This window comes from Platalea leucorodia, assembly GCF_965183815.1.
Source record: "Platalea leucorodia genome assembly, chromosome: 1".
NCBI lineage: Eukaryota > Metazoa > Chordata > Aves > Pelecaniformes > Threskiornithidae > Platalea > Platalea leucorodia.
In genome coordinates, this window is record NC_138823.1 from 169,019,511 (window position 1) to 169,046,987 (window position 27,477).

The 27,477-nt window shown below is 55.6% G+C and overlaps 1 protein-coding gene across 1 annotated transcript; it reads right to left on the minus strand.

Moving 5' to 3' along the window:
• Positions 1-1,654: 1,654 nt before the first annotated feature.
• On the minus strand, positions 1,655-8,370 carry GBX1 (gastrulation brain homeobox 1; the record flags this gene model as incomplete). The annotated part of the gene is made up of 2 exons (XM_082328362.1): positions 1,655-2,175; positions 7,911-8,370. 2 exons carry the CDS (start codon positions 8,368-8,370, stop codon positions 1,655-1,657), a joined length of 981 nt encoding a protein of 326 aa, XP_082184488.1.
• Between the last annotated feature and the right edge of the window lie 19,107 nt (positions 8,371-27,477).

Sequence of the window (27,477 nt, forward strand, 5' to 3'; positions counted from 1 at the left end):
GACCTGGCAGCTGCTCCAGGCTGGGGCAAGGAGACACAGTGTCAGCGCCAGCAGTGCCTGGTCCGCCCTAGCCCTGCTCGCTGCTGTGGAGCCTCAGCGACATGGTAAGAAAAGCAGCAGCTGGTACTGGTGAGACAGGCTGAGATTCCCAAGGAAAGGCAAGACCCTTACCTTCTCCTCAGCCCAGCCGTGGGACACGCAGCCCTGGCAGCCAGCATTGCCCCAGGATTCAGTGGCAGTAAGGCACCTGAGCTGCAGGGGGATTTCCCCGTCCGTTCCCCATGGGCTGGGGTGTGCTCTTCGGGGCTGAGGAAGGAGGAAAGGCTTCAAGGCAGGGCTCTTCTAGCAGGCAGCACAGCCCTGAAAAGCTGGAGGGCATTGCATCGTTGGGCCTCTGATGTGTTGGTGGCATGGGGGGGCTGAGCGTGCATAGAGCTGGCACAGGGCGCTGGGGCAGCCCTGGGAACAGCAGGCAGGAATCTTGCCTGGATCGGGCAGGGTCCAAGGGGGCTGCAGGCACGGACTTCTCCTCACCCCACGGCTAGCAAAGGCCAGGTCCTGGCACGAAGCCCATGGGACGGGCAGGGCTTTGCCACCAGGGAGGGTGGCATCTGCCACCGTGCAGAGCGGATCTCGGGGGAGGGCCGCTCCTGCCCAGGGCCCGGGGCACCAGGGATGCCGCCTGTGCCGGGCAGGGCAGGGGACGCAGCCGTGTCGGGAGCCCGGGGGCAGCGCACGCCGCGTCCCCCCCGCCCGGGGGAGCGCTGATGGCCGCGGGCAGGCTGCGGCGGGGGCGCGGGGGCGAGGCCCCGGCCCCGGCCCCGGCCCGCGCCCCCCCCGGGCCCGGGGATGCTCCCGGGCGCTTCCCAGCCCCTCCCCTTCTCTACCCTTCCCGTGGCTCAGCACCGGCACCGGACCGGGTCTGATGGGGCCCGCGGGCCTCGGTACCGGCACCGGCCGAGGGGCGGGCGAGCCCCGGAGCCTCCCGCCGTCCCCGGCCGCACGCCCTCCCCGGCCTCCGCGGCCGCCCCTCGGGATCGGCGCCGCCGCCCGCTGTCCCTGTCCCTGCCCCTGTCCGTGTCCCTGTCCCTGCCCCTGTCCGTGTCCCTGTGCCTGCCCCTGCCGCTGCCCCTGTCCCTGCCCCTGTCGCTGTCCCTGCCCCTGTCGCTGCCGCTGCCCCTGTCCCTGCCCCTGTCGCTGTCCCTGCCCCTGCCCCTGTCGCTGCCGCTGCCTCTGTCCCTGCCCCTGTCGCTGTCCCTGCCCCTGTCGCTGCCGGGCCGGGGGCCGGGGGCCGCTGCTGGCCGCGGCCGCCCGTCCCTTCAGCGCGGCCGGGCGGGCAGCACCGCGGAAAAACGTCGCCTCGCTCCATAGAAAATAATTTATTGAAATCACAGCTATACATGGGCGGGCGCCCGCGGGCAGCGCGGCCCCGGCCCGGCGCGGCTGGCGGCCGGGGCCCGCGGGGGCCAGGCGGCCCGCGCTCCCCGCGGCACGGACAGACGGACAGGCTGCCGTATGTACAGAGTTTACACGGAATAAATAAGGGACATGTACAGAGGAGTGCGAGCGGGCGCCCGGGCCGCGCCCCCGCCGCCCCGGGCCCCCCCGCTGCCGGCGGCCCGCCCGCCCCAGGGTCCGAGAGCCCCGACGGCGCTCAGGGCCGGGCGCCCTGCTCGATCTGCTGGTGCTGGCTGCGCACGGCGAAGCGGTTGACGTGCACCGGGATGGGCACCACGATCTTGGGGTTGCGGACGGGCTCGCCCGAGCGGTTGCTCACGTTGCCCGCCTTGATGCGTTTCCACTTGGCGCGGCGGTTCTGGAACCAGATCTTCACCTGCACCTCGCTCAGCTTCAGGGCGTGCGCGATCTGCGAGCGCTCCGTCAGGCTCAGGTACTTCTTGCAGTGGAACTCCTTCTCCAGCTCCAGAAGCTGCTCGCTGGTGAAGGCCGTGCGCCGCCGGCGGCTCTTGCCGGCCCCGGAGCCCGGCGGGGCCTGCTCGGCCGCGGGGCCGCCCTTGCCCTTGCCCTTGGCGCCCAGCGCGGCGGCGGCCGCCCCGTCCAGGAAGGGCTCCTCCTCGCTGTCGCCCGCCGAGCTCTCCTCCTCCCGCTCGCTGCACGGCGTCGCCGCCGACTTCACCTCCAGCTTCTCCTCGTCCGAGCTGTACGCCTTCCCGTCTGCGGGGCACACAGCGTCAGCGCCCGCCGACGCGGCCCGCCGCCCCCCGCCCCGCCGCCCCGCGCCCCCCCGAGCGCCCCCCGCGCCCGCGGAGCCCCCGGAACCGCGGCCTCGGCGCCCCGCGGGGCTCCCCCGCTCCCCCCGGCGGCGGCGGGGCTCTCGGCGGGAGGCTGCAGCTCCTCCCGCGGCGGCCGGGTCCCGGCGGCCCTGCCGCCGCCGCCGCCCCGGGGCCGCCCGCGCTGCCTCCCGCAGGAGAAGCGGCTTCCCCGGCCCCAGCTGCGCACCCGGCCCCGCTGAAGGCAGCGGGCGCCCCGACGGCTGGCAGTGCCGGCTGCTGCTGTCCCAGACCCCGGCGCGGTCTGCTCCGCGCCGCCCGCAGCCTGGCCGGCTCTGTGGGGCAGCACCCACAAACCCGGCGCATCCGCAGACACCCTGGGGTACGAGCCACCGCAGACAGCAGCTGCCACCATCCCCATCCTGCAGCCCAGCCGTAGCAGCCGCGCTGCCTTATTTCAGCAGAGCACACTGCAGCCCTTCCAGGGCTTGTCCAGACCTCTGCATCCAGAAAGAAAGTCTGTACCTTGCCCCTCAGCTCAGCCCTCCCTCTGTCTCATCCCACTGCATCAGACCATCGATGCTGTTCACCCAGGAAGAAGCCAGCCAAGAGGAGCTGAAGGACTGTCCTGGAAACAGTAGCCTGAGCCAGTTCCAGCCCAGCAAACCTCTATACAGGGCTCTACAGGACATGGGGTGTCCTACTGCCAGCTCTCCCTCCCTAACCCCAGGATGCACTACAGCAGAGTTGCACAGCCAGGGAAGAAGGTGCTTGGGCAGCTGATGCTCAAGGCTTCGCTCCCCCCACTGGCCTGTGCAGAAGGGCAGGCCAGAGGCTGCCAACATCACTCAACAGGCAGGACATCATCCCAGGCCACCCAGACAGGAGGCAGCACTTGGACCAGCACAGACACCTCAGTTAGGTTGCCTGCAAGGATATTGATAGGGTATAGGGGTATGAATCTTCTTGCCAGCTTCTTGTGTCCCGAACTGCTGCCTGAATGATTAAACAGCCAAGGAGCAAGGGAGGATGTGGGTGGCAGACAGCAGGGAGGAAAGAGGCCTGGAAGGCACTCACTTCCTTGGTAGAAGGTCTCAAACGAAGGCCTCGCAGGCGATCGAGCGAGAAGATGCTTCCGGCTATAGCCAGGGGTCATGGAGGGAGAGGACCCACAGCTATGCACAAGCAGATGAAGAAGCTTTTCTGTCATGCTGAGACCAGCAAACTCTCCAAGTCTGACCCACCAGCAGGAATCGCTGCTGGAAGGAGCTGGTCCTGAAGCACTGCACACACTCAATATAATCCTACATGCAGAAGAAGAAGCAACAGCTCTCCAAGCCTCTAAGCAGTGTCCAGGTACTGGCACATGCACCCTGGGCCACTGGATCTCCAGACAGCTCACCTCACCTCAGTGGGAAAGGCAGAACAGCCCTCAGACGCCTGAAGGTGCAGGGTTGCAAATACACAAGCAGCAACTGCAAGAAACTGCTTGAGCCCAGGAGACGTTCTTAGGAGGCTGGCTGCTGCGGAGCCCCCACATCCCTTGCCAGTCTTGCAGCAAGTCTGTGGCTTCCTGAGAGTGGGTGGGTGACTTTGGAGGTCTGGAATCATCTCTCTGCTCTGCCTGCTTTATACAGTGGGAAAGGAACACCTTCATCTCTATTCTGCTGCAGAAGACTAGACAGTAACCTTTTTCTTCTTGAGGGGCAGGGGGAGAAATCTCCCATATGCACAGGGGGTATAGTAAAGACGCAGAGAATTTGTGCTTGTGGGGCTGAGGATTAGCAGCAGGTGGCCTGGAGCACTTTGGCTGCCAACGCAGAGTCTCATGCAAGCACTTTGCTGAAGAAAAGGAGAGCTTTCATTTCTGTGTACCACCTCTGTCCGTTGGAGCACAAGGCCTGACAAGATAAGAGAGCCCTTACAAGGATGTCAGCGTCTTCACCAAGAGTACTCCTAGGTCCTGCCCTGGCTGCCCTTCCTCAGCAATGGAGGATGGCATCCCAGCAGCCCCACTATCAAACAGCGCTGATCTGGCAGTTTGCTCTTGTAGGCCCAGACTGCGCCCCAGGAGACGAGAAGGCGGCTGAGCTGCCGGCTGCAACACGTCACTTTGTAAAAGAGGTATTACCTCTGGATACACTCTGCTTAACCAGACCCCCCATTTTGAACGGTCTCTACCAGACTAACATGTCTCACATTTGTGTCTTATAAAAGGGCTGGGTTTTCAGTAAGGAACTCAGAACTATGATAGAGTCTAAACCAGAGGTTTTCACAAAGAAAATCGGTATATTGGTCTGTTAGTCACCTAGTATGTCCCCATCAAGGAAGTAATGGATGCAGGGAAACCCACCCACTTGGTGGGAGGGTATACAGAGACTTCAGAGGCCTTTGAACAGAAGTGAAGCTGTTATGAAGCAAAGTATTGTGACTTTAAAAAATCAACAAGAAGGCAGTAGACGAAGAATAGGATTGACCCATTGCTTTGCTCTTCACAAAGTCCCAGCTGTTCATTGATCTTATTATGGACGTGGTAAGCATGGTGAGGAGAGTTGGGTGTCACAGGTGATGAAGTTATTCAAGGAGGATCAGGGGTTCCTGGATCAAGACTGGGTGTTGTGACAGCCAGAAGAGCCCTGTGTTGGGAAGCACGCAAGAGCTCTTCATTATCTTCATAGGGAACACCACAGGACTTCACCCTGTCCCTGACTGAATGTGCAGTTACTACATCAGCCTAAGAGAGCGTCTCAGACCACTGCCTGGATCTCGGTGGGTACCTCTATGTCTCAGAAACAAATGTGCTCTCAGGAGAGGTGTGGAGAGCTGGGGTGTTGAGTACCTTCTTTATGCTGGGGGTCATACTCTTTGTTGCAGCTGTAGTAACAAACCAAACTCCAAGCTTTGCTGCTTCTTGCCACCAGTTTCCCTACATGCCTCTCCCCTCTCAAGAAGCGTGACAACAGCTGGAAGCAAGTTTGAAACACAGTAGATGCAGAGAGAGGCCCTAAAACAGGGCATTAACTCCTTTAGCTGATCCAGCAAGCAACCGGATTGTCTCCATAGACACCTGCACAATGGAGATACTAATGGAGCCCAGCGACAGAAATAGTCACTTTAGGGTATAATTCACTTGATGTCAGCAAAACAGACAAAAGGAGGCACTTCTTCACATGGTTCTGCTAAAGATAAGAGATCTGTGGAACACCTTGCCCCAAGATGGGGCTGATGCCAAGTTTCTCTTTCCTTTCTGGTGGACTCCAGGGGCGACTAGGTAAGGTCACAGAAGAGGAATTGGTCAAAGGTTACTAAATATACAGAAACAACACCTGGCTGAGGAAGCCCCTGAAGTGCAGGTGGTTGGATGCTAGATAAGCGTCATTTTAGAAAGTATTGCACAGATTGTGCTCTCTTACTCTTCCCTGGACAATTTTTTTTGGCCAGGGCCACAGATAGGATGCTAGTGCAGACTGCATTATAGATGGTTTGTGATGCTTCCTGTTGACATGAATCATTCTCTTCCTTAATTGTGGAAAAAGCCCACAGCAACCATTCTGACTTTCATCCGAGATGGCTGGTAAAACAAACGTTGTTGTCCATCTCCAAGGGCCTTGGCTGGTACAGTCAGGAGAAACATTAGGTAAAGGCGAAGGTGGGCACATTCGGCTTGACAAATCCTCTTGGACCTGAGCAGAGCAGCCCACAGAGTCAGGTCCACATGGGCAGATGCTTATGCAGGACAAGCATCCTTCATGGCTCCAGAGCAAGCACAGTGCTAAAAGGCAGCAGCGAATGAACAGTGGTAGCAAGACGTATTTCCTTCCATCATATGAGCCAGTCACAACAGGGCAAGTCTCAGAGATACGATTTCTCGATATCAGAAATGGCCACTGTCTGGGACAGTTCATCTGAGTCCCTCAGGAGAAGAGACCATGTTGGGCTTAGCTATGGAGCAGCCGTGGAGGGAGAGCAGGCACAATGCAGTTCATTTCCCCAGAGACTGGGAAGACGTGGTCATACAGACAGCTGGTTTTGGCCAGGGCAGTTCTGTCCCCAAGGAGACTTTCACAACAAAAGTGAGATAGCACTGGGCTTTTGAGTCAGCACAGAGGCCTGGGAGCACCAGGGGAGCACCAAAGCCCCAATAACCCACAAAGGCAGTGGGGAGGCAAAATGCCCTGGTTGCCCTGCTGAGGGACAAGGTTCAAGGGGTACCTGGGTGAGGGAAACAGTATTCTGAGGGGAGAACAAGGCAGGGCAAGGATAAGACCCAGGCTTACCCAGGAGAGGCTAAAGGGAGGATGGAGAACAAACAGCCAAGCACTGCAAGAAGCAGCAGAGACTTCTCAGTGCGCACCCATGCCAGGAAGCCTGTGAGACAAAGGTGGATCTCACGGGTGACCAGGGGAGGCAGCTCTCAGGACAGGCCACGCCAGAGAAAGCCAGCAGTTGGTTTGCCTCAGTCTCTAAGGGACACCTCAAGCCCCGTGCTGCAGGGGCTGAGGTGGAAGAGAGCAAGAGCCGGAGCTGGCTGAGAAATACGGAGCAACAAGTCACCGAGGCTGATGCCGGCACGCTCCGGGGAGCGGCCGCAGCTCACAAAGGCGAGGGCTCATGGCCCCGCCACGGCAGCGGGAGCCGCCCCGGCCAGCACCGAGTGGCGTCCTGGGAGCGGAGCCGCCGTCTGCCTGCGCCGTCGGGCAAAGCCGGTGCCGGGCAAAGCAAGCCGGTGCCGAGCAAAGCCGGTGCCGAGCAAAGCCGGTGCCGAGGCCGCGGGCACAGCAGCGGGGCGGCGGGCCGAGATGAAGGGGAGCGGGGCTCCGGGCGGCGCGGGGAGCGGGGCGGCCGCCTGGGCTCAGGAGGGGCTCGGAGCGCCAGTAGCCGTAGCACGACGACGCCGGGAGGGCGGCGGAGCCCGGCCCGGGGCGGGCTGCGGGCGAGCGAGGGAGTCCCCAGCCCCGCGGTCCGCCTGGGACGCGGCATCGTGCCGGGGCAAGGCGCAGCCCCTTGCCGCAGCTGCACCGACCGCGCCCGGGACCGGGAGCGGGAGCGGGACGGGAGGGGAGGGCTGCGCGCAGTCCGCGCCCCGCTGCCCTGCGCCTCGCTCGCCCCGGGCCGGGTGCCAGGACCTCGGAGAGCTCCGCGCCGCCGGGCCGGCCTCGGCTCCGGGGCCCGCGCTGCTCCGGTCCCGCCGGGCGGTCCCTGCCCCGCCGGGGCGGCCGCCCCGACCCGCGGCTCTCCCGCCCCGGGGCCCGGGCGTGGCGAGCGGAGTTTGTCTCCCACCCGCGAAAGTTGCGGGCGCTGCGGAGCCGGCCCGGAACGGAGGGGAACCGGCCCGGTCCTCCCGGCTCGGCCCGACGGGACGGAGCGGGAGCCCAGCCGCGGGCAGGTCCCGCCGCCACGGCCCATAGCGGCCCCGCCGTCCTGCCCGCCGCGCCCCGGTCCCCAGCGCCCCCGGCTCCGCGGCTCCCGTCCTGGCGAGTGCGGGGAGCGCGGGGCCCGCGGTGCCGCCCGCCCGCAGCCGCCGCCGGGGCGGCGGGGAGAGCCGGGACAGGGCCCGGGCGGGCGGCGCTGCCCGCCGCGGGGCCCCTGGGGGCTGCGGGAGTCCCGGGCGAGGCGGGCCGGCGCTCGCCGCAGACGAGTCGCTCTCCGCCGGGCCGGGCTGGCCCGCTCCGCTCTTACCTGCCAGGCCGGGGAAGGGGTCCGGGAAGTGCAGCGGCGGCTCGGGCGGCCCCTTGTCGCGGCCCGGGGGCAGCTCCTCCGCCTCCAGGCCCTCGGCGCCCCGCCGGCAGCCGGCGTCGGGGTTGGCGCGCGGCGGGGGCAGCTCCTGCGGCGGATAGAAGCCGTCGGGGGGCTCGGAGAAGCTGGGCAGGGCCGTGGTCAGCGCCACCATGGAGGGCACGGCCTGGCCCAGGCTGGCGCAGAAGGTGTTGGTGAGGCGGCCGGCGAAGGAGGCCAGCGGCGCCAGCGGCGGCAGCCCCGACTGCAGGGGCGCGTGGGACAGCGCCTGCGGCAGCACCAGCGGCCGGTACGGCATGAACATGGGGTACCCGGTGTAGAGCAGGTGCCCGGAGCGCGGCGGCGGCGTCCCGATGAGCGAGTCGATGGAGAAGGCGGTCCCCTGGCCGCTGGGTCTCTGCATGGCGAGCGGGCGCCGCCGGCTCAGCCGGCACCAACTTTCCGGCGAGCTCGGGCCGCCGCCAACTCGCCGCGCCGCCGCCGCCGCCGCCGGGCCCCGCCGCTGCCGCGGCCCCGGCCCCGGCCCGCGCCCACCGCCTCCCGTGGGCTCCGGCGCCCGGCGAGAGCTGCCGCCCGCCCGCCCGCTCGCTGGCTCGGCGCGGCGGAGTGGAGGCGCGCTCGGAGCCGCCCGCCCGCCCGCCCCGCCGCGGGGGGGCCGGGCCGGGCCGCGGAGGGGAGGGGAGGGGAGGCGGGCGGGGGTGTCGCCCTCTGCTCTCATCCATCTTCCGCACATCACGGTCGAGTTCCTCCTTCAGCGCCCGCTCCGGCGGGGCAAGGCTCCCCCCGGCGCGGCCGGCCCCTGGGAAGGCGCCTCCCCCTCCCGCCTCATCAGCTGTTATTAATGGTGATTGATGATTAGCAATTACGGGGCCAGCACAAGGGCGCTTTTGTGGGGACGGGACGGGGCCGCGCCGCTCGGCACATCCTTCCTCGGGCTGCCCCCGGGCCCGAGCCAGCGGACGGGGCGAGCCGGGCCCGCTCCGCCCCGGCCTCGCCGTCTCCCGGAGCCGGCCGCGGCCGATGCTCCTGACGGCTCCTGGCGGCCGAGCCCGGCGGGGAGCGGCGCGGGGCCGCCGGCGCCGGGCGGGCTGCAGCGCCCCGACGGACCGGCCCTCGCCGGGCACTGAGCGGGCCCGGCAGCCGGGCGCGGCCCCGCCGCTCCGGGGCCACCGTGCTGTGCCGGAGGGCCGCCCGCCTCCGTCCCGGGCGCGGGGGGCGGCCGCCGGGCAGGGTCCGGCCTGCCCCCTTCCAGGCCCCGCAGCCGGCGCCCCGGAGCCCCGGCGGCGGGCTCGGAGCGAGGCCTCCGTGGGACGGGCGGGCGAGGGCGGCGCGGGGCCGGGGGAGGGCGCGGGGCCGCCCGGAGCCGCGCTCGGGCCGGAGTGGGAACGGGCGGCTGGAGCCCGAGCGGGGAATGCGGCTTCCCCGGCCCCGCCTTGCTGCTGCCCCGCGGCCCCGGCGCCGTGCATCGCGGGGGGGCTCCCGCTGCCCGGCTCCGTCGGGGCAGGACCAGGCAGGCGGTGCGGAGCCTCGGCTGGGGGGGCCGGGGCGCCGGGGGAGCGCCTGCCCGGGCGGCCGCAGCCTGCCCGGACCTGTCGGCCACCGGGGCGTCCCAAGGCCGGCCGCGGCCCGGGTTGCCAGCCTGCCCGCGCTGCGCTGCGGCTGCACAAAGCCCCTGGGCTCTGCCCCTCCCAGCTGCGCACTCGCCGTGTGTCAGACGTGTACCCCGGCTGGCTGCCGATGGGCCCCTCTGCACATCGCTCAGTCTACAGAGCAAGCGAGACCGGTGCAAGCTGAATGCTCCTCAGCTGTGGCGAGAGCGCCGCAGCTCTGCCTTGCCCTGCTGCGTGTCCTGGCCCCGTGTGCGGAGTCCCCACGCTAAAATGGAGTGTTTCTCTCACTTATGTTATGCCCCTGCCTACAGGGAGATGCTCACCAGGCCTGTAATACGCTGAACATTGAGCAAAATAAAGCCCTGCTTCAGAAGAGCATCAGGATTACCACGTAAAGCACTCAGAAGCTGAGAAATGCCAGAGATGAAGTTGTGTCTAAACTCACTCTGCCTGTGTTTTCAGTGGCGCGGCTACACGCCAGACCTCCAGCTCTCACCTAGGGGTAGTCCTCTACTCGGGACCCCTGCGTGTTCCTGCCTGCGCTCACCCTTTGATCAGGGATGCAGTACCTCTGGCTGCTTAGCTACCCAGGCTCCCCGGTGGCACTGATATCTATGTGAATACACGGATTTCTCCACCACCACCCTCTCCTACTTTGTCTCCATGGGGCACCGCTTTGCTGCAGCCTTGAATCATGTGTTTTGTGTGGGACGTGACAGTCCAGGCATGGAGCTGGACACTTGAATCCTGTGTGGAACATGTAAATGAGGCCAAATGGGTCCACCAGGCTGACAGTGTGGTACGCAGCCTTCCGCCACCAAACAGACACAATCTGAATCCCCGGGGTCCAGCTGCAACATCAGTACCAAGGGCCTGCACAGAGCCTCCTCTTCCTTCTGTGTCTTTTATGCCTTTCTCTATGGCACATCCTTGCAGTCTCAAGGAAATATCCCTCCATGGTGAGAGTTGTCCTACCGCCAGCCAGGGGAACAGAGGTGTGAAGTCAATGTTAAAATAATAATCGAAACTCAAATTCTGAATTGTAAAACTGAGGCCCGGCAAGAGGGATCCATCTCACCACTTTGATGCAGACACCCCCCACTAACCGATGGCCCTTGGATCACTGAGCAAGAGATGCATGTGTTTGTAGAGTGTAGGCCATTTGGCTGCTGGTCTAGGGTGAGGGCCCAGATTTCAGGCTGGGAAGGAGGCTGGCAGTGACCAGCATTTGGATGAACCCCACCTTAGGAATCAGTTGTGACATGATAAGGGACACGCTCAAGGTCTGCAGGTCAGCATTCGTGTTCCGTCTGTCCTTGGCCCAGCTCTCCTGTCTCATCCACCAAATGTCTCTGTGGGAGAGGAACCTTTGCGTTGGAGTCATCTTCATGCACACAGTTTGGGTTCATTCCACTGCTATCAAAGCACATTAGACCATGGAGAAAATGAAAGCATAGCCATGTGTAAGTTACTGGATCTCAAGACCTGTACTCAAAAGGGTCCAAATCAAGGCTGTGCAAGCACCTTCCTAACTCCTGAGCAACAGCAATTTGATCAGTTGTTCAATGAAGCTTTTATATGTAACCTTCAACCCACACCTCACACCCTCGTGTAAGTTAGCAAGATACCTGAGAGCAACAGGGCACTGCTATCTTCAGTGACCTTGCTGGGGAAATGGAGAAAGCTGGGGGATGAACTACAGCTCCCATAAGGAAGGATGCCTGCCTGTGCCCAAAGCAGCAGGTCCTTCCTGAAGCCAATAACATAAGCTCCCATACCGACCTCTGCAAATCAATAGCTTACACCCTGCAGGTCCCTACATATGTCTCCAAGATTAAGGTTCTGCTTACCTGATCATACACTTGCATTACCTGCAGCCCCTGTCTCTCTTCAAACACTGAATCTCAGTGCAATGCCCGGAGAAGCAAGGGCAGGCTGCTCCAAGAGGGAAGGGAAGCAAGAGTTGCAGCAAGGCAGGCAGGGCAGCGGCTTCGCTGACAAGGGTGCACTCCCACAAGACTCGAGGAAGGTGAGCAGAGCAGACCTGGTGACAGTAACCAGGGTCACCAATAGTCCAGTGATCACCCAGAAAGTCCCAGTCTCCAAGTGGTGAGGCAGGTGCAAGGCCAAGCCAGAAAGTCAAATCAGTGGGTCGGGATCATTGTCAGCATCAGGGAGGTACAAGATCAGGTGTACGTCCAGCTTAGATCAGGCAGAGATTAAGGGGGAGAGCCTGAGCTTAAAAGCAGCTCCTCAGCCAAAGAGGGGCAGGCTTTTGCGGAGGCTCCCCAAGGACAGAGAGCTGCATCATCAAAGCTGGCCCTGACCCCAGAGAGCCAAACCCCCAGGAGGAGGGGAATGTACTCAGGGCCCGAACAACTTACTCCACTCTGGTTTACTTTGTCTCATGAGACTTTGCGGTAAAGTAAGGTAGAAATTAATTTGCCAAATTGTAAAGCAAAGATCCAGAGAAGAAAAGGTTGAAGGACTGGGGAAAAAAAAAGGGTTCCAAGCAAAATAAAGCAAATATTGTACTATTGTACTCTAGTGCGTACACTGAACAAGACACAGATTGAGAGGAGGTCCCACATCCACCATCCTTGCCGGGTGAGCCAAACTGGAAGGGCGAGGGTCCCAGTGGCACATGATAACTCTACCACCCCTTAGATCTTCAGGGACTTTCCCAATTTCTGTATCCTATATCTAATCTTCCACAGTTTCTCACTGTCTGGTGGAAATGCAGTTTCCATGGCTTCCACTTGAGGCTCAGACCTCTGCTGTTCAGTACGCTCCCTGGGCGTTTCTCCCTCCCCACACGCCTTCTCTGCGGGGAGCCACTCTATTCCATTTTATCAGGCTCCATCCCCCACTCGCAAGCAGCTGGTATGTTCCCTTAACGTGCCTGAAGATACAGCGACCAACACACCACGTACATGAGAAATCTTAATTGCATGTGCAATTTGTAAAGCCCCTGGTCTCATTGCGCTCTCAGCTGTTGACAGAGACCTCTCAGGACCTTGCTGGATACATTAGCAGACACTGAGCTAAAAAAGAGTCTCAGGAGGAGACCTGCTCTCTCCCTTCTGTTTTGGGGTTGCTGGGTCACAACTCCGTGTTTATCAGCCTCAGCACTTGGCCCCGAGTCTCACCCGGCTGGGCCCCGAGTACTGAATACAAGTCGAATGTCTGCAAGCAGTGCCCTTAAGCAACTACAGACCAGCCTGTCCCATCTCCTCCAGCAAGTCATGGCCTGAGTTGGCCCTCCTTCCTCAGTCTGCCTTTGCTTCCCACCCCTCTTGTCTGTTTTCCGCATTAGAATTGCTGAAGCTTCTTCTTCCTCTTCTTCTCTGTTCCTCGCTGCAGACATGCGAGCATGGAAAAGTCAGTTTTCCTGCATTTCTGGAGTCAGTAGGCAAGACTGGAAAGTGTCCTGCTCAATAGTTGACACTGGGCACGGTGTCCACGCTGAAGATGATACATGACCTGTCAGGTCAGCACAGAGGATCTGGCATAACTTCAAACTGCTCGGCATAGGCAGAGGCTTCCTGGGAGAAAACTATCAGCCTCTAAAAATGTTCTTGCTTGGTATGGCTTGGTGTCCCCAAAATGGGATCCTCAGAGGCTGGTAATTTAGGAAAAGTTGATCCCGAGCTACTGGGCAGAAGAAGAAACATCCAGGGCAGCTCTCCTTCCTGCACTGTAAGCTGCTGCTCCAAGGTGGGGACTCTAGAGCATGTTCCTGGTACACAGGCTGTTGGCTAAGCAGAGGCCAATTAATTTTTGCTGTAGCTGTAACGGGAAAAGTTCAGTCTGAGACAAGCACACAGCATGGCAAACCACAACTGCAACAGTTAAAGTTTAATAACTGACTGGCAAATGAAAGCAGGTCTTTCTAATGGAAACTGCTATGCAACCTTAACTTTATGCCTCCACCTGCTCCACTTAGAATCTCTACGCAGAATCTAGCACAACAGGACTAAATCTAGTCATGGCCTCTAGGCATTCCTGCAATATAGCTACTACACATATTAAAAGCAAGGGTAATGTTGCAAAATTATTTACTCAAAGTTGGGAAAGTCTAGAGAATGGGCCGGCTGTGATGTTAACAGAAGCTAGGTTGATATCAGGCACATACTCTACTATTGCACTATACCCATGAAGTGGTCCAAATGAAAGAAACCTGGCTTGAGCCATCAGGCTTTGTAGGCATCCACAGCCTGGCAGGTAATAGCTAATGTGGAAGTCCTGCCCCAGCAGGCAACCTGGATGCAAGGAGCATGCGGGTGGTTCCTGCTGGCCTCTGCAAATGGAGTCTCACAGGCTTTCACCCCACGGTCGAGTTGCCCCATGTGATTCTGTTTTCAGCTTTCTACAGCTAAAGCTGCCTGCAGCAGCTGAGGAGACACCCTCTCTTGCCTGAGGAACATATTTTAGAACTAGCCCTGGCAGAGCCGTAGCTGGAGCAATAAGAATCCAGAATCCTCATTAACAGTAGAAAGAGCATTCCCACGTGCATAGTTTTGCTGCTGACAAGAGCAGAAAAAGGCTGCTTCCAAGGACCTGTCCCAAGCTAGGGTTTCCAAAATGGGGAAAGACTATAACTTAAAGAGAGGAAAACTCAGAGTGGTCCATCTTAGGATTTAAGGGGAGGACTAGCATTCTAGAGCAACACCACATACCTGTCTTTTTGATAAGCCTTGCACAAAGCCGGCAGTGACAGTGGCCTGTCTTGTGTACCAACCTCCGTGACCTCCGTGGTTCAGCGGAGTGCCTAGAAGCAGCCCCCAAACTGGGTCTTTCTGATCCGAAAACTGTTCGTTTTCCCAGACTGACAAGCGAAGGCTTTCTTCCCAGCCACAAAGGCCTCCCAGCAGGACCTACAGTGGCTCAGCTCCCAGTGGCGCACTGGGCACACACATAGCACAGGAGCACAGCTCCTACATGGTGTTAGCAAAGGAATACTTTCTGAGAGCTGGTGATTCAAGGCTGTTGAGTTTGCTAAGGGCACACAGGCCACCTGGGACACCAACCAACTCTTTCAGCAGCCAAGACGACAGCAGCCGAGGCAGGCATCTCTGCACCATCTCCCCTTACCCTTTAGCCCCAGGCCCCACAGGTGAGGCAGAAACCACAGGCAATGCATGTGTGAAGCACCCTCACCAGCCAGCAGGTCTCTCTAGCAAGAAGCACACCATACCCCAGACCTTGTCCCAGAGCGGAGCACAGCCGTACCTGGGGGAGCTCAATCTTTCCTGGCATCTCTCCTGACTTCTGCACCCAGCGCTGCACCCACATCTTGGGCAGACAGATTTCCTGCACAGAGCACTTTAAAATGGTCTTAGAGCACGTTAGCAACAGCACTGACACGACAGAGCTGGCTCAACCCCCTGTGACTATCAGTTCCCTGGGATCCTTTGCACGCCACCTCGCCTCCCTGGCTGCCTTTCAGCATAAGCTCAGAGTCATCCTCAATGGGCCATAGCCTATCCAGCCCAAAGAAAGCCAGCCACACTGGCCTTTGCCAGGCATGTCCCTGAGCAGCTCAAACGGAGGCAGGACCCAGGATGAATTTGTGCAGATTCTGTGGGCAGTGTGGCTGTCCGCTACTGGGTTCCCCTAGGACAGGGAAAAAGACACAGTGCTGGGAGCTGGGAGCTTCACCACCTAAACCTGGTACTAGACATGGCCCCGGCAAATGTTGCTGCTCTCCCAGACCCATTGGCAGGTCCCTGAGACCTCGTGCCCTGCAGGAACAGGCTGCTCAGCACACACAGAGCCATGAGCATGGGGATGCAGGCAAATTGCTAAGGTAGTGGGATCTGCAGGCAAGCTGCTGGCAAGCTGCTGGCAGTGATTGTAGTGATTACACATCCCAGGTAATGTGTTGCACTTATCCTGCTCCAGCCTGCCTGAGGAGCAGCAACGCACAAGTACAGAGAGGTCAGCTTGATGGGACCATCACAGGAACATGTCCACTCCATCTAGCTCCTCACCTGCAGCATGGCTGTTCCCCATGCTGATCAGAGACATTGTTCAGGAAGCATAACTGGCATCAGACAGAAAGAGAAAGAGAGAGAAAGGGGGGAAGAGAGAGAAAGACGGAAAGAGAGAAAAAGCCAAACAAGCGTGAGATCTCCAGAGGGAAACCATCACCAGAAAGTCATCAGCTTCATCAAAAGAAAACTACTCAGGCAGTGCAGGGTCCTCAGCAGGCAAGATGGGACCCAGTTTGTAAGATGGCCTACCTGGCACATTGTCAGCTCCTGGCTGCAAGGAACGGGCGAGGGGGCAGGAGTATCACTGCCGCATGTGCCCTTTGGAGGTTACCAAGGAAGCTTTGCAAGGGAGCAATGCCAGAGGGCAAGCACGCCCAAGCACTATGGTTGTGCACGTTGCCTTCAGCCAGCATAGGTGTATCCAGCCCATGAGCAGATGGTCTCTCCCAGGACCCAGGCCTGATACTTCTTGCATTTTCAGTGCAGAAGAAGCTCTCTCCAAGCGCACTGCTCTGCCCCAGCAGTTATGTGAGCATGGCACTCTGGATGCTTTCATTCAGATGACATCCGTCTTCTGCAGGTCACTATATGAACATGGGTTTCATGACTATCTGACAGAAGCAAAGAGTCTATAAGAAAAGGTCATGTTCTCAGAGTGCAGGATGCAGGATTCAGAGCAAAATGGGTTATGCAACACAATCCACAATAGAGCCTGGTACAGGAATAACGCTGATACGCCTGTCTTCAGCTGGCAATAGGGTACTGGCTTATCACAGGATGCAGTGGCCCTAATTTCTACACCACCATCATCTAATGTGGACTCAGTGTATGAGAACAGTCCTGCTAGTCCTGGGTCCTGCGTTATGAAGAAGAGGACTCTCTTCATTCAGTCACAGCGTTACAGAATCACAGACTGGTGGAGGCTGGAAGGGACCTCTGGAGGTCATCTTGTCCAACCCCCCTGCTCAAGCAGGGTCATCTACAGCTGGTTGCCCAGGACCATGTCCAGGCAGCTTTTGAATATCTCCAAGGAGAGAGATTCAACAAACTCTCTGGGCAACATGTGCCAGTGCGCAGTCTCCCTCACAGTGAAAATGTGTTTCCTGATGTTCAGACGGATTCTTCTGTGTTTCAGTTTGTGCCCATTACCTCTGGTCCCATCACTGGGCACCACTGAAAAGAGCCTGGCTCCATCCTCTTTGTGCCCTCCCTTCAGGTATTTATGTACGCTCATGAGATCCCCCTGAGCCTTCTCTGCTCCAGGCTGAAGAGTCCCAGCTCTCTCAGTCTTTCCTCATAGGACAGATGCTCAGGTAATTTTTCCATGTTTAGATATTGTTATTTTGTCACCACTCAAGTTTTCTCTTCTTTGGAATATACAGCTCCAGGTCCTTGAGGCTCTTTTTGATGATCATTTCCTTGTCTTCTTACCATTCTTGATGTCCTCTGCTCCCACCGCAGCCCACCCTCTACGCTGTGGTCACCGCACCTCCAGAAGAGAAGATCAATGAAGCACTTCTTTACAGACCGGACTATGATCTGTGCATGCCATTACAGCTGTGCCTTTTCTGTGCAGCATGTGGCTGGTCATGGGCAGTACGTGGCATGTTTGTTCCTGCACATCTCAGCTTGCACCATCTCTGTCAGGTCAGGCCCTACTAAGGCTTTTGCAGCTGGGCTCCACTGGTTCTAGGGGAGAACTTGGTATTTGTCCTGCTGGCCTTAGCTGCAGCTGGGGCCACAACCACAACCAGCACAGTGTCTTCTGCAAATTAAATAAGTCTAATGTCTATTCTTTCATGCAAATTGTCATGGTTTAACCCCAGCCAGTGACTAAGTACCACCCAGCTGCTCACTCACTCCCCCCCGGTGGGATGGGGGAGAGAATTGGAAGAGTAAAAGTGAGAAAACTCATGGGTTGAGATAAAGACAGTTTAATAGGTAAAGCAAAAGCTGCACACACAAGCAAAGCAAAACAAGGAATTCATTCCCTCCTTCCCATCAGCAGGCAGGTGTTCAGCCATCCCCAGGAAAGCAAGGCTCCATCACACATAATGGTTACTGGGAAGACAAACGCCATCACTCTGAACATCTTCCCCTTCCTCCAGCTTTATATGCTCAGCATGACGTCACATGGTGTGGAACATCCCTTTGGTCAGCTGGGGTCAGCTGTCACAGCCGTGTCCCCTCCCAAATTCTTGTGCACCCCCAGCCTCCTCACTGGTGGGGTGGGGTGAGGAGCAGAAAAGGCCTTGACTCTGTGTAAGCACTGCTCAGCACTAACGAAAACATCCCTGTATTATCAACACTGTTCTCAGCACAAATCCAAAACATAACCCCATACTAGCTACTGTGAAGAAAATTAACTCTATCCCAGCCAAAACCAGCACATAAGTCTTTAATAACTCTAGAAGAATGCCAGATTCAGGACAGACCTCCAGGTAACACCCTCTATGTATCACTGCAGTTTGACTACTGATAACTAACTCTGAACAGGGTTTTCTGACTAGTTATGCTCTCACCTAATAGTAGTTCACTCTGTATTGTCTTTTCTTAATTTCTTTCTGAGAATCTCATGTGAAAGAGCATGAACTTAAGACATTTAAGACATACAACATCTGCTCCTTCTGTCCCTTTCCCACAGGCCCTTTGGCCTTACACAGAAGGAAGCAGGATTGGTCTGACCAACTTTGCATGTGTCCAGGCACTTACAAATTCATAGAATCATAGAATAGTTTGGGTTGGAAGGGACTCTTCTAGGCCAATCCCCCCTGCAGTGAGCAGGGACATCTTTCACTTGATCAGGTTGCTCAGAGCCCCGTCCAACCTGACCTTGAATGTTTCCAGGGATGGGGCATCTCCCACCTCTCTGGGCAACCTCTGCCAGTGTTTCACCACCCTCATTGTAAAAAATGCCTTCCTTATATCTAGTCTAAATCTACCATCTTTTAGTTTAGAACCATTACCTCTTGTCCTATCTCTACAGGCCCTGTTAAAAAGTTTGTCCCCATCTTTTCTATAGGCCCCCTTTAAGTACTGAAAGGCTGCAATAGGGTGTCCCCAGAGCCTTCTCTTCTCCAGGCTGAACAACCCCAACTCTCCCAGCCTTACTTGCTGTAGTATTTTCCACGAATCGAAGTAAGGCTGGCCAGGCATAGAGACAAATTTAAGAACTCACAGGCTACTATCAAACATGTGCTTGCGTTTGGCCTAAGCCCATGTGGCCCAGAAGCCCGAGGGACAGCCTTGCAGCTAGGAGTGCAGTGCTTGGAGGTGGGTGGGACGGCGCGGATGTGAGCAGCATTGCTGACATCTGGTGATGAGCCGGAGGAACAGAGCAGGGGCTGACAGGCCCTGGAGAGTGCCTTTGTACAAAAGGGATGAGCTCCTCCGGGTTTGACCTGCAGGCCATGGTACCTCAGGAGCATCAGCATCTGCTGCAGAGTGTCTGGATGGAAACAGAAATGCAGGAAGCATTTGGAGTCATGCTCCTAATGGTGAAGTACCAGAAGCACTCGGCACTGGGAGAGCTGCTGTAGGGCCGTATCAGCCTCTGGAGTGAATCCAGCAGAGTTCTGCATGGGGCTGCTCGAAGAGGGTCTGTGGTACTGTGTGGGGTTGCAGCTCAGGGCAAATACTGAGGCTCCTGCTGCTGTGAGTCAGAGATCTGATCTGAGTTCCTCCTCAGGTGGGATCACTGCTACACCACTTAGACACACGCAAGACTATGGGGCCAGATGGGATCCACCCAACGGTACTGAGGGAGCTGGCAGAAGTGTTCACTGAGCCACTTTCAATCATTTATCAGCAGTCCTGGCTAACCAGGGAGGTCCCAGTTGACTGGAGGTTAGCAAATGTGAAGCCCATCTGCAAGAAGGGCCGGAAGGAGGATCTGGGGACCTACAGGCCTGTCAGCCTGACCGCGGTGCCGGGGAAGGTTATGGAGCAGATCATCCTGAGTGCCATCACGCGGCACACACGGGACAACCAGGGGATCAGGCCCAGTCAGCATGGGTTTATGAAAGGCAGGTCCTTCTTGACCGACCTGATCCTTCTATGACAAGGTGACCTGCTTGGTGGGTGAGGGAAAGGCTGTGGGTTTTGTCTGCCTAGCCTTTAGTAAGGCCTTTGACACCATTTCCCACAGCATTCTCCTGGAGAAACTGGATGCTTATGGCTTGGTCGGCCATACTCTTCGCTGGGTAAAAAAACTGTCTGGATGGCTGGGCCCAAAGAGTTGTGGTGAATGGAGTTAAATCCAGTTGGCGGTCGGTCACAAGTGGTGTTCCCCAGGGCTCAGTGTTGGGGCCAGTTCTGTTTAATATCTTTATCGATGATCTGGACGAGGGGATCGAGGGCACCTTCAGTCAGTTTGCAGATGACACCAAGTCGGGCGGGAGCGTTGATCTGCTGGAGGGCAGGGAGGCCCTGCAGAGGGACCTGGCCAGGCTGGGGCCATGGGCCCAGGCCACTGGGTGAGGGTCAACAAGGCTCAGGGCCGGGTCCTGCACTTGGGGCACAACAACCCATGCAACGCTACAGGCTCGGGGAGGAGTGGCTTGGAGAGCTGCCCAGAGGAAAAGGGCCTGGGGGTGCTGGTCGACAGCCGCTGGACACGAGCCAGCAGGGTGCCCAGGTGGCCAAGAAGACCAATAGCATCCTGGCCTGTATCAGGAACAGTGTGCCCAGCAGGAGCAGGGAGGTGATGGTGCCCCTGCGCTGGGCACTGGTGAGGCCGCCCCTCGAATGCTGTGCTCAGCGCTGGGCCCCGCACCCCAAGGCGGCCATGGAGGGGCTGGAGCGTGGCCAGAGCAGGGCAGCGAGGCTGGGGCAGGGGCTGGAGCACAAGGCTGGGGAGGAGCGGCTGGGGGAGCTGGGGGGGCTCAGCCTGGAGAAGAGGAGGCTGAGGGGAGCCCTCCTCGCTCTCTGCAACGGCCTGAAAGGAGGCTGGAGCCGGGGGGGTCGGTCTCTGCTCCCCAGGAACAAGCGATGGGACGAGAGGGAACGGCCTCAAGCTGCGCCAGGGCAGGGTTGGGTTGGGTATTAGGGAAAGTTCCTTCATGGGAAGGGCAGTCAGGCACTGGCGCAGGCTGCCCAGGGAAGTGGTGGAGTCCCCATCCCTGGAGATATTTAAAAGCCAGGTAGATGTGGTGCTTAGGGACATGGTTTAGTGGTGGGCTTGGCGGTGCTGGGTTAATGATTGGACTCGGAGACCTTAAAGGTCTTTCCAACCTAAACGCTTCTATGAGTCTAAGTGTCATGGGGCAGCCCTCTGAGGTCCTCATGTGCTGTCAGACTGGTGAGAGGAGGGAGTTTGCCTTTGTGTGTGTCACATCCAGCCCTGAGGTCCTTTGGCAATCCATAAACACTGCCCGGTCCCACTGGGTGAAACATGCTCAGTGCTTCCAAATGGCTGAAGTCTCAATGCTAAATCTTGTGAGAGAAATTGAATAAGAGCAAATATTTAAATAAAATTATAAACTGGCATCACCCTTTATTTCAGAATGTCTTTTTCAGAAACCAGCGCAGGCAGCAAATTCAGAGCAAGGAAGCTGATAGAGCCAGTACAAACCAGTAGTTAGAAAAAAGCAGGAAACTAAGGGGAAGGCAGAGACACGAACGAAGTATCGGTGAAGTGAGCAGCACCAAGGGAAACATGAAACTGTTTCATTACCCTGGGGCCAAACACAGTCCCAGCGGTGGCAGAGGCCAGTGACGGACCAGTATGGAAGAGTGACAAGCCTATGGCTCATAGATCTGTAATTAAGCAGTCTGATCTCTTTGGGACTTGGGCTGAGCACCATGCAGGATGAATTCTGGTCTGGGCTAGGGCAGATCTTCTGGTGATTTTTAAAAAAGCCAGAAATGAGAAATCTATATCCACCATGATAAGCTATTCTAAGATGCAATTAACTAGTAGATTAATTACCCTTACTATTAAAAATGTGTCTCATTTGTAATACGTGTTTGCCCAGCTTCAATTTCCAGCCACTGGATCTAGTTTTCCCTCTAAGTGCCAGTCAGAAGAACTGGCAATGCTGAATAAACTCTGCAGCCTGTCCCTCAGAAAGTTCGGTAAGGCGCGGTTGAGGACCAGCAGTGGATGTCAGCGCGGTGACGGAGGGTGTGTTTAGCCTGTGCGCCCACAGTGCTTCGTGGAAGACTGCTGCTAATCCTTCCTGCCCTGTAAATCTAGGACTGAAGGACAGGTGCCTACAGCTGCACACAGGATTCCAAAGATTGACCATGGTGTGTCCAGCCACCACCTCTCCGAAATTCCCACTGCCAGGAATCACTGGCAATCCATAACTCACTTATGGCTGTTCTCTGAACCCTCTCCAATTATCAATTTTTTGAAATGATAACCCCAGAGCAGGATGCCCCAGAAGCAGAGAATCCAAAGAATTGCAGTTGCTGGGCACCTGCCCCAGGTTTCTGTGTGTAAACATACGTTCTGCACAATGAAAACCAAGAACTCAATAAATATTTCTGCTCTGTATTTGAAACGACAATAGATAATATTCGTATTTTACAGTGGTAATGAAATACTTTCTATTCCATCAGTAATTAAGGAAGATGCTAAAGAGAAACTGTTTAAGTAACAATTTTTATAATCTGCAGGAGGATAACATATCCAAGAATATTTATTTGGCTAATGAGTTCACTGAACCATTGATTTTTTTCTTTATAACAAATCATGGCACACTGGGGAACTTAAGATAACTGGGGGGGAAAAAAAATCCAATGTCTTACCAGTATTTAAATGTGTTCACACAGATATCCAAGAAACTACAAAGCAGTTAGTTCAACATACATCCCAAGCAATCACAGACAAGCAGCCAAAGGATGTCCTGGGTAAATTAATAAAAGCTAGAACCCAAATTACTGTCATTCAAATTAATGTCATTTGAAAGAGGTACTTTCAACTAATTTTATGTAACATTTGTAAGCCTACAAGTTTGATAGAGCTAACTAGATAGATACGGCATGCTTAGACTCCTGTAAGTCATTTGACTTAGTACTGCATGACATTCTAATATGAAAAATTAGCTGTATGCTACAGTCAGCGTGATCGGTATTAACAGATTTGAAAGACTTGGGTAGCTGAGAAGACATTCTACATAGTCATTTGACAGATATATTTCTAATTGTATTCTGTTCGCATATCAATGCTATATGTTATTAGCAATCAGGGAGAAAATAAAAAACAGTTGCTGGTAAAATTATTGGGGTAGATAAAAATGAATTGTTGGGATGGTAAAAGTAACAGGTTGCACTTGCCCAAGACAACCTAATCTGGATTGCTCGAAACACCAGGTTCATGAAAAAAATGTTTTGTTACGTCTAAGTATAAGGTGCAACATATAGGAAAGAAGAATGTGAGCTTCATTTTAAAACAGGGACAGCAATCCTGGACAGTAATGAGTCTGAAACACATTTAGAGGCTGCAATATATGCCATCTGAACACAAAACATGCTGAATGGGAGGGCATCGCTGCCAAGGCCGTCCTCCTCCTGGACTGCGTAAATAATCAAGTAATGTCAAATATGAATCTAAGGTTCTCGAGGCATTTGTGTAGATTTCACAGCCACGCAGCTAAGAATAACTCTTACACAATCATAGCACAACCACATTTTGAATGTTGTGTGCAGTTCTTGTCCCTTCATCTCAAAGTGATGCACTAGGATCGGTAAAGGGACAGGGAAAGCCTGTGCTTATGATTAAGGGTTGGGTGACAGCTTCCATACAGGGAATGACACAGTTGAATAGAATTCCAGCCTGAGTACAGAGAGAAATTACAGGGATCTATATAGTTTTGAATAATGTGATGAAGAGGAACAGACTATAGTTGCCCACATATTCTTAGAATACAAGAGTTAAAGGGCATCAAATGAAACAAGAAGGTGACAACGTAAAGACAAATAAAAGGAGGTGATCAACACAATCTGCAATTAAGTTATCCTTGCCACAAGGATATCAGAATGCTCAAACATACATGGGTCCAAAAAGTGACTGGTCAAATTTATGGAAGAAAAAAAGTATCTGTATGACTGCTAAATACAAAGATGCCCTTTTGACTCAAAAGTACCTGAAATGCAATTTACAGAGCTCAGGGGTGGGGATGGGCTTTTTTCTTCTCCCTAGTAACAAGCGATAGGACAAGAGGGAACGGCCTCAAGCTGTGCCAGGGGAAGTTTAGGCTGGATATTAGGAAAAACTTCTGCACCGAAAGGGCTGTCAGGCCCTGGCCCAGGCTGCCCAGGGCAGGGGCTGAGTCCCCATCCCTGGAGGTATTTAAAAGACGGGTAGACGTGGTGCTCGAGGACATGGTTTAGTGGTGGGCTTGGTAGTGCTGGGTTAACGGTTGGACATGATGATCTTAAGGGTCTTTTCCAACATTAATGATTCTATGATTCTATACTTGCTTTGTCCTTGTACCCTTCTATAAGTACCATTATGGTTTACTAGTCCACCCGTTATGGCATGTCATGCTCTTTACTGAGGAACAGGAAAGGTCAAGTAAGAGTCAAGCAGATATTCGAGGCTGGGAAGCCTACAGCACGGTACTGATGGAGTTGATCTTTCAGTTAAAAGAAGGGGATACTAGGAATAGGCAATGCTTTGACTGCACAGAGAGGGTCAGGATAAGACCCAGTGGCTGCAGCTAGGATGGAAACTTCTGTCTAGAAATGGGATGCTTTTTTGTTTCCCTGAGCACATCACTCCCACTTGGACAGCCGCGCTGAGAACGTGGCAGTGGACTCGCATTACTTCAGCCAGTCATGAGGGCGTCTCTTCCTGACTGCTCTGCCCAAAAACCCAGGTGGATGCCGAAGCAGAAACAACAGCACATGCCCAGGAGACATTCCTGGTGAACCTGGGACACAGTAGCAATCAGCAGCTGCCTGTGCCTGTGGCAGTTGGCAAAAACACATCAGAACCACATACCCCTGTGCTAATAATGTCACATGCTTGCCATCCTCTGTTGAGATCATAGCCCTCACACTCAGGACAGCTAAATCTCCCTGGCATAACTCCTGCCCCAGCAAATACATTCACTGCTGCATTAGAAATTTCCCCTTTAGAAACCTGAGAAAAAGTAGCACAGCTTGTTATATTGCCAAAATGTGCGCTGGGACATCAAACCTTTTTAATTCTGTTCTTGTAAATGTTTTTTTAAAATCAATTGCTAATCAATTAGCATAACTGAGTTAAAAGCAGAGCATTTGTTCTCAGCCTGCACTTAGCTTGAACTTTTCCGATAGTTTCAGTTCTGAAAAAGGGCTTGAGTGCCCAAAAGCTTTTCTGGTGTGGTGGGTTTTTTTGTTGGTTTGGTTTGGTTTTTCCCTCCAGTTAAATCAGTCATTCTGTAAAAGATACTCCCCTTTTCCTACTAGCCTCGCATTGCTTGAAAATGGTTACTCAGTGGTATTCTTACACACAATGCCATCATGCCTTTTAATTTCAGTGGGAACATAGATGAAATCTAGTCTATGAAGACTTGTGCCCAGGGACAGCTTGCCCCTCTCAGCCACCTGCCTGACCTCAGCTCCCACTTATGCTGGGATCCCCTGCCTGCAAACCTGCTAGCTCTGAAAGGAAGGCTGGGAATTCACCTGCAGCCCCAGCACGGGTCCCTCGTTACAGGTGCCTGTCTATGCCAAGCTGCCTCTGCCCAAAGAGGAACTGGCAGTGCCAGGAGCTGGCCTGCCCATGTATGCAGTGGCCCTGCATGCTCCTGTGTTTGCAGAAACAGACACTGCAGGTTCGCCTCTTTCAGCCTGAGCTGCCCTCACCACCCAAATGCAGAGCAGACTTCAGAACTAACAAACGTAATCAGCAAGACTCGAGGTGCGGCTTTAAGTCTTAGAGCTGCAAGAAACAATTACAAAATAAAGCAAACCATTAAATTCAATCCTTCCCTGTCCTTAAGGTGATATTATCTTAGTGGCTGAGTACGCATTACTGAACATACATTATTGCAGATATATGGGCAGTGCCAGAAAGAAGAAGGACCAGTAAACCAGCTCCACATGTACTGCTCTGCAGACTGCCTTCATACCGAAGCTATCCATCCAGGCTAAGCAATTCCAGACTGTGCTGCCACCAAAAGGGACAGACCCTCCTTTTTCAGCTCCTCCCCCCAGTCACAGACATGATCTGGCTAAAAATGAACACTATAAAGTGGTGATTAGAATTGGGGAATAAGACTATGGGACCTGCTCCCATAAACAGATCACCCTGAACAGACACACGAGCACAGCCAGCAGAAGATGGTGACTTCAGGCTGGGGTCCTGCTCTGGTTCAAGGGAAATGCACTGCTGATGCCTGGTAAGAGTGGGGGCCATTATCCAGGTCTTTTAAAAGCTTTGACTCTCCTGCTCCCTTCATCCTTGTTCTGCAGATAGTTTTGGTACATCACCGCGAGCCAACACCTCACCTCTCTGCCCATGGATGTTATAGAGCACATAATTGTTAAACCTTTTTGAGTTATACCATCTCTACGCTGCAATAGTAGTACTGGCACACACAGGCTGCCACAACTGGTTTCCAACACCTTTTGTAAGCCTGTAACATGTGAACACATTCCTATTGTATCCCGTTAGCATTCATGCTGTGGTGCATCACTGGTGTGAGTATGTTAGGAACGGCATGCTGAACCTCACATAGTTCTTTCAAGCTTGCTGCTTCAGAGCAGCATGGACTCGTTGTGTAAGACGGTGATAATTAGAGGAGCAGAGCTACACCCTGTGTCCTGACAGAGGCAGAAAAAGACAGAAGCATTGGCTCTGCTTAGCCTTCAGATCTGTGAATTCCAGCGTCCTGGTGCTGATGTGGACATTAACAGAGGCCTTGAAAGACCAGCACACCAAGAGGAGCAAACTGCGGCGCTGCCCTAGCGTGCCTTCTGCCAGCCAGCAGCGGTTCCAGCACTCCTTGAGTCAGAAGCAGGAATGGGGTTACAGCAAATCTTTAAAGGATGGTTAGTGCTTTGATTTGTTTACAACTGTGTATTTAAATCGCAGAAACGAATGTTACCCTTTACCCTATCTAGAGCGTGGTGCGGCCCAGGCAGCAGTGTGTGGACCTGTACTGTGCCCTGGTAGATTCTGGCTGGGCTGTCACAGGGGCTGGCTGCTCTGTACCCAGGGGACCCGCGTTCTCAGGGCATGCTTGCTCCTCGCCCCACATCAAAGTCCTCATTGCTGGCACAAGCACCACTGTCCTGCCCCAAGCTGCAAAGCCAGGCAACCCCAGACATTGTACCTGCATGGGAAGCGGTTGTCTGGGAGGCCTCAGCCCCACACCTGCCACACATTTCCCCCATGTCCTTTGAGAAACAGATGGATGCATACGCCTGAGAGTGCACATGCCACTATGCATGGCATGTCGCATGGATGAGCAGGACGGTCTTCAAGGCAAGGCAGAAGTTGTACTCTGGTAGGTATAGCGAAAGACTGGGGTTTATTCCAAACACCTTTGGGTAAAAACAGTAAACAACTTGACTGAAGACAGGATCCCAAAAAATGGCTAGGGCACCAGAGCTGCCTGGTTCAGGTTAGAGTTTGTAGATTTGGGATAGGGACACTGGTATCCTACAACCACAACTCTGATCTATGCAGCGTATTTGCTCCTTGTCCCACAAAATGCCCTAATCCCCATCTCATGCTTTTTTTAGTGAGTCTTGAGATTGTCCTGATTAGTATGGGTAAACAGAATGCTCCAAAACAGGTGCATGAGGCCGAGCACAAGGCTGGCTGGGGCAGGGACACGGTGACAGGTTTGGCAGAGGGGGCTGACGTGGCCTGGCAGGAGGTGTGCAAGGGGACGGGGTTAGCTGGGAAGGCACAGACTGCGCCAGCAAGGGTGGAACATCTGCACAGAAAGGCACAGTAGGACT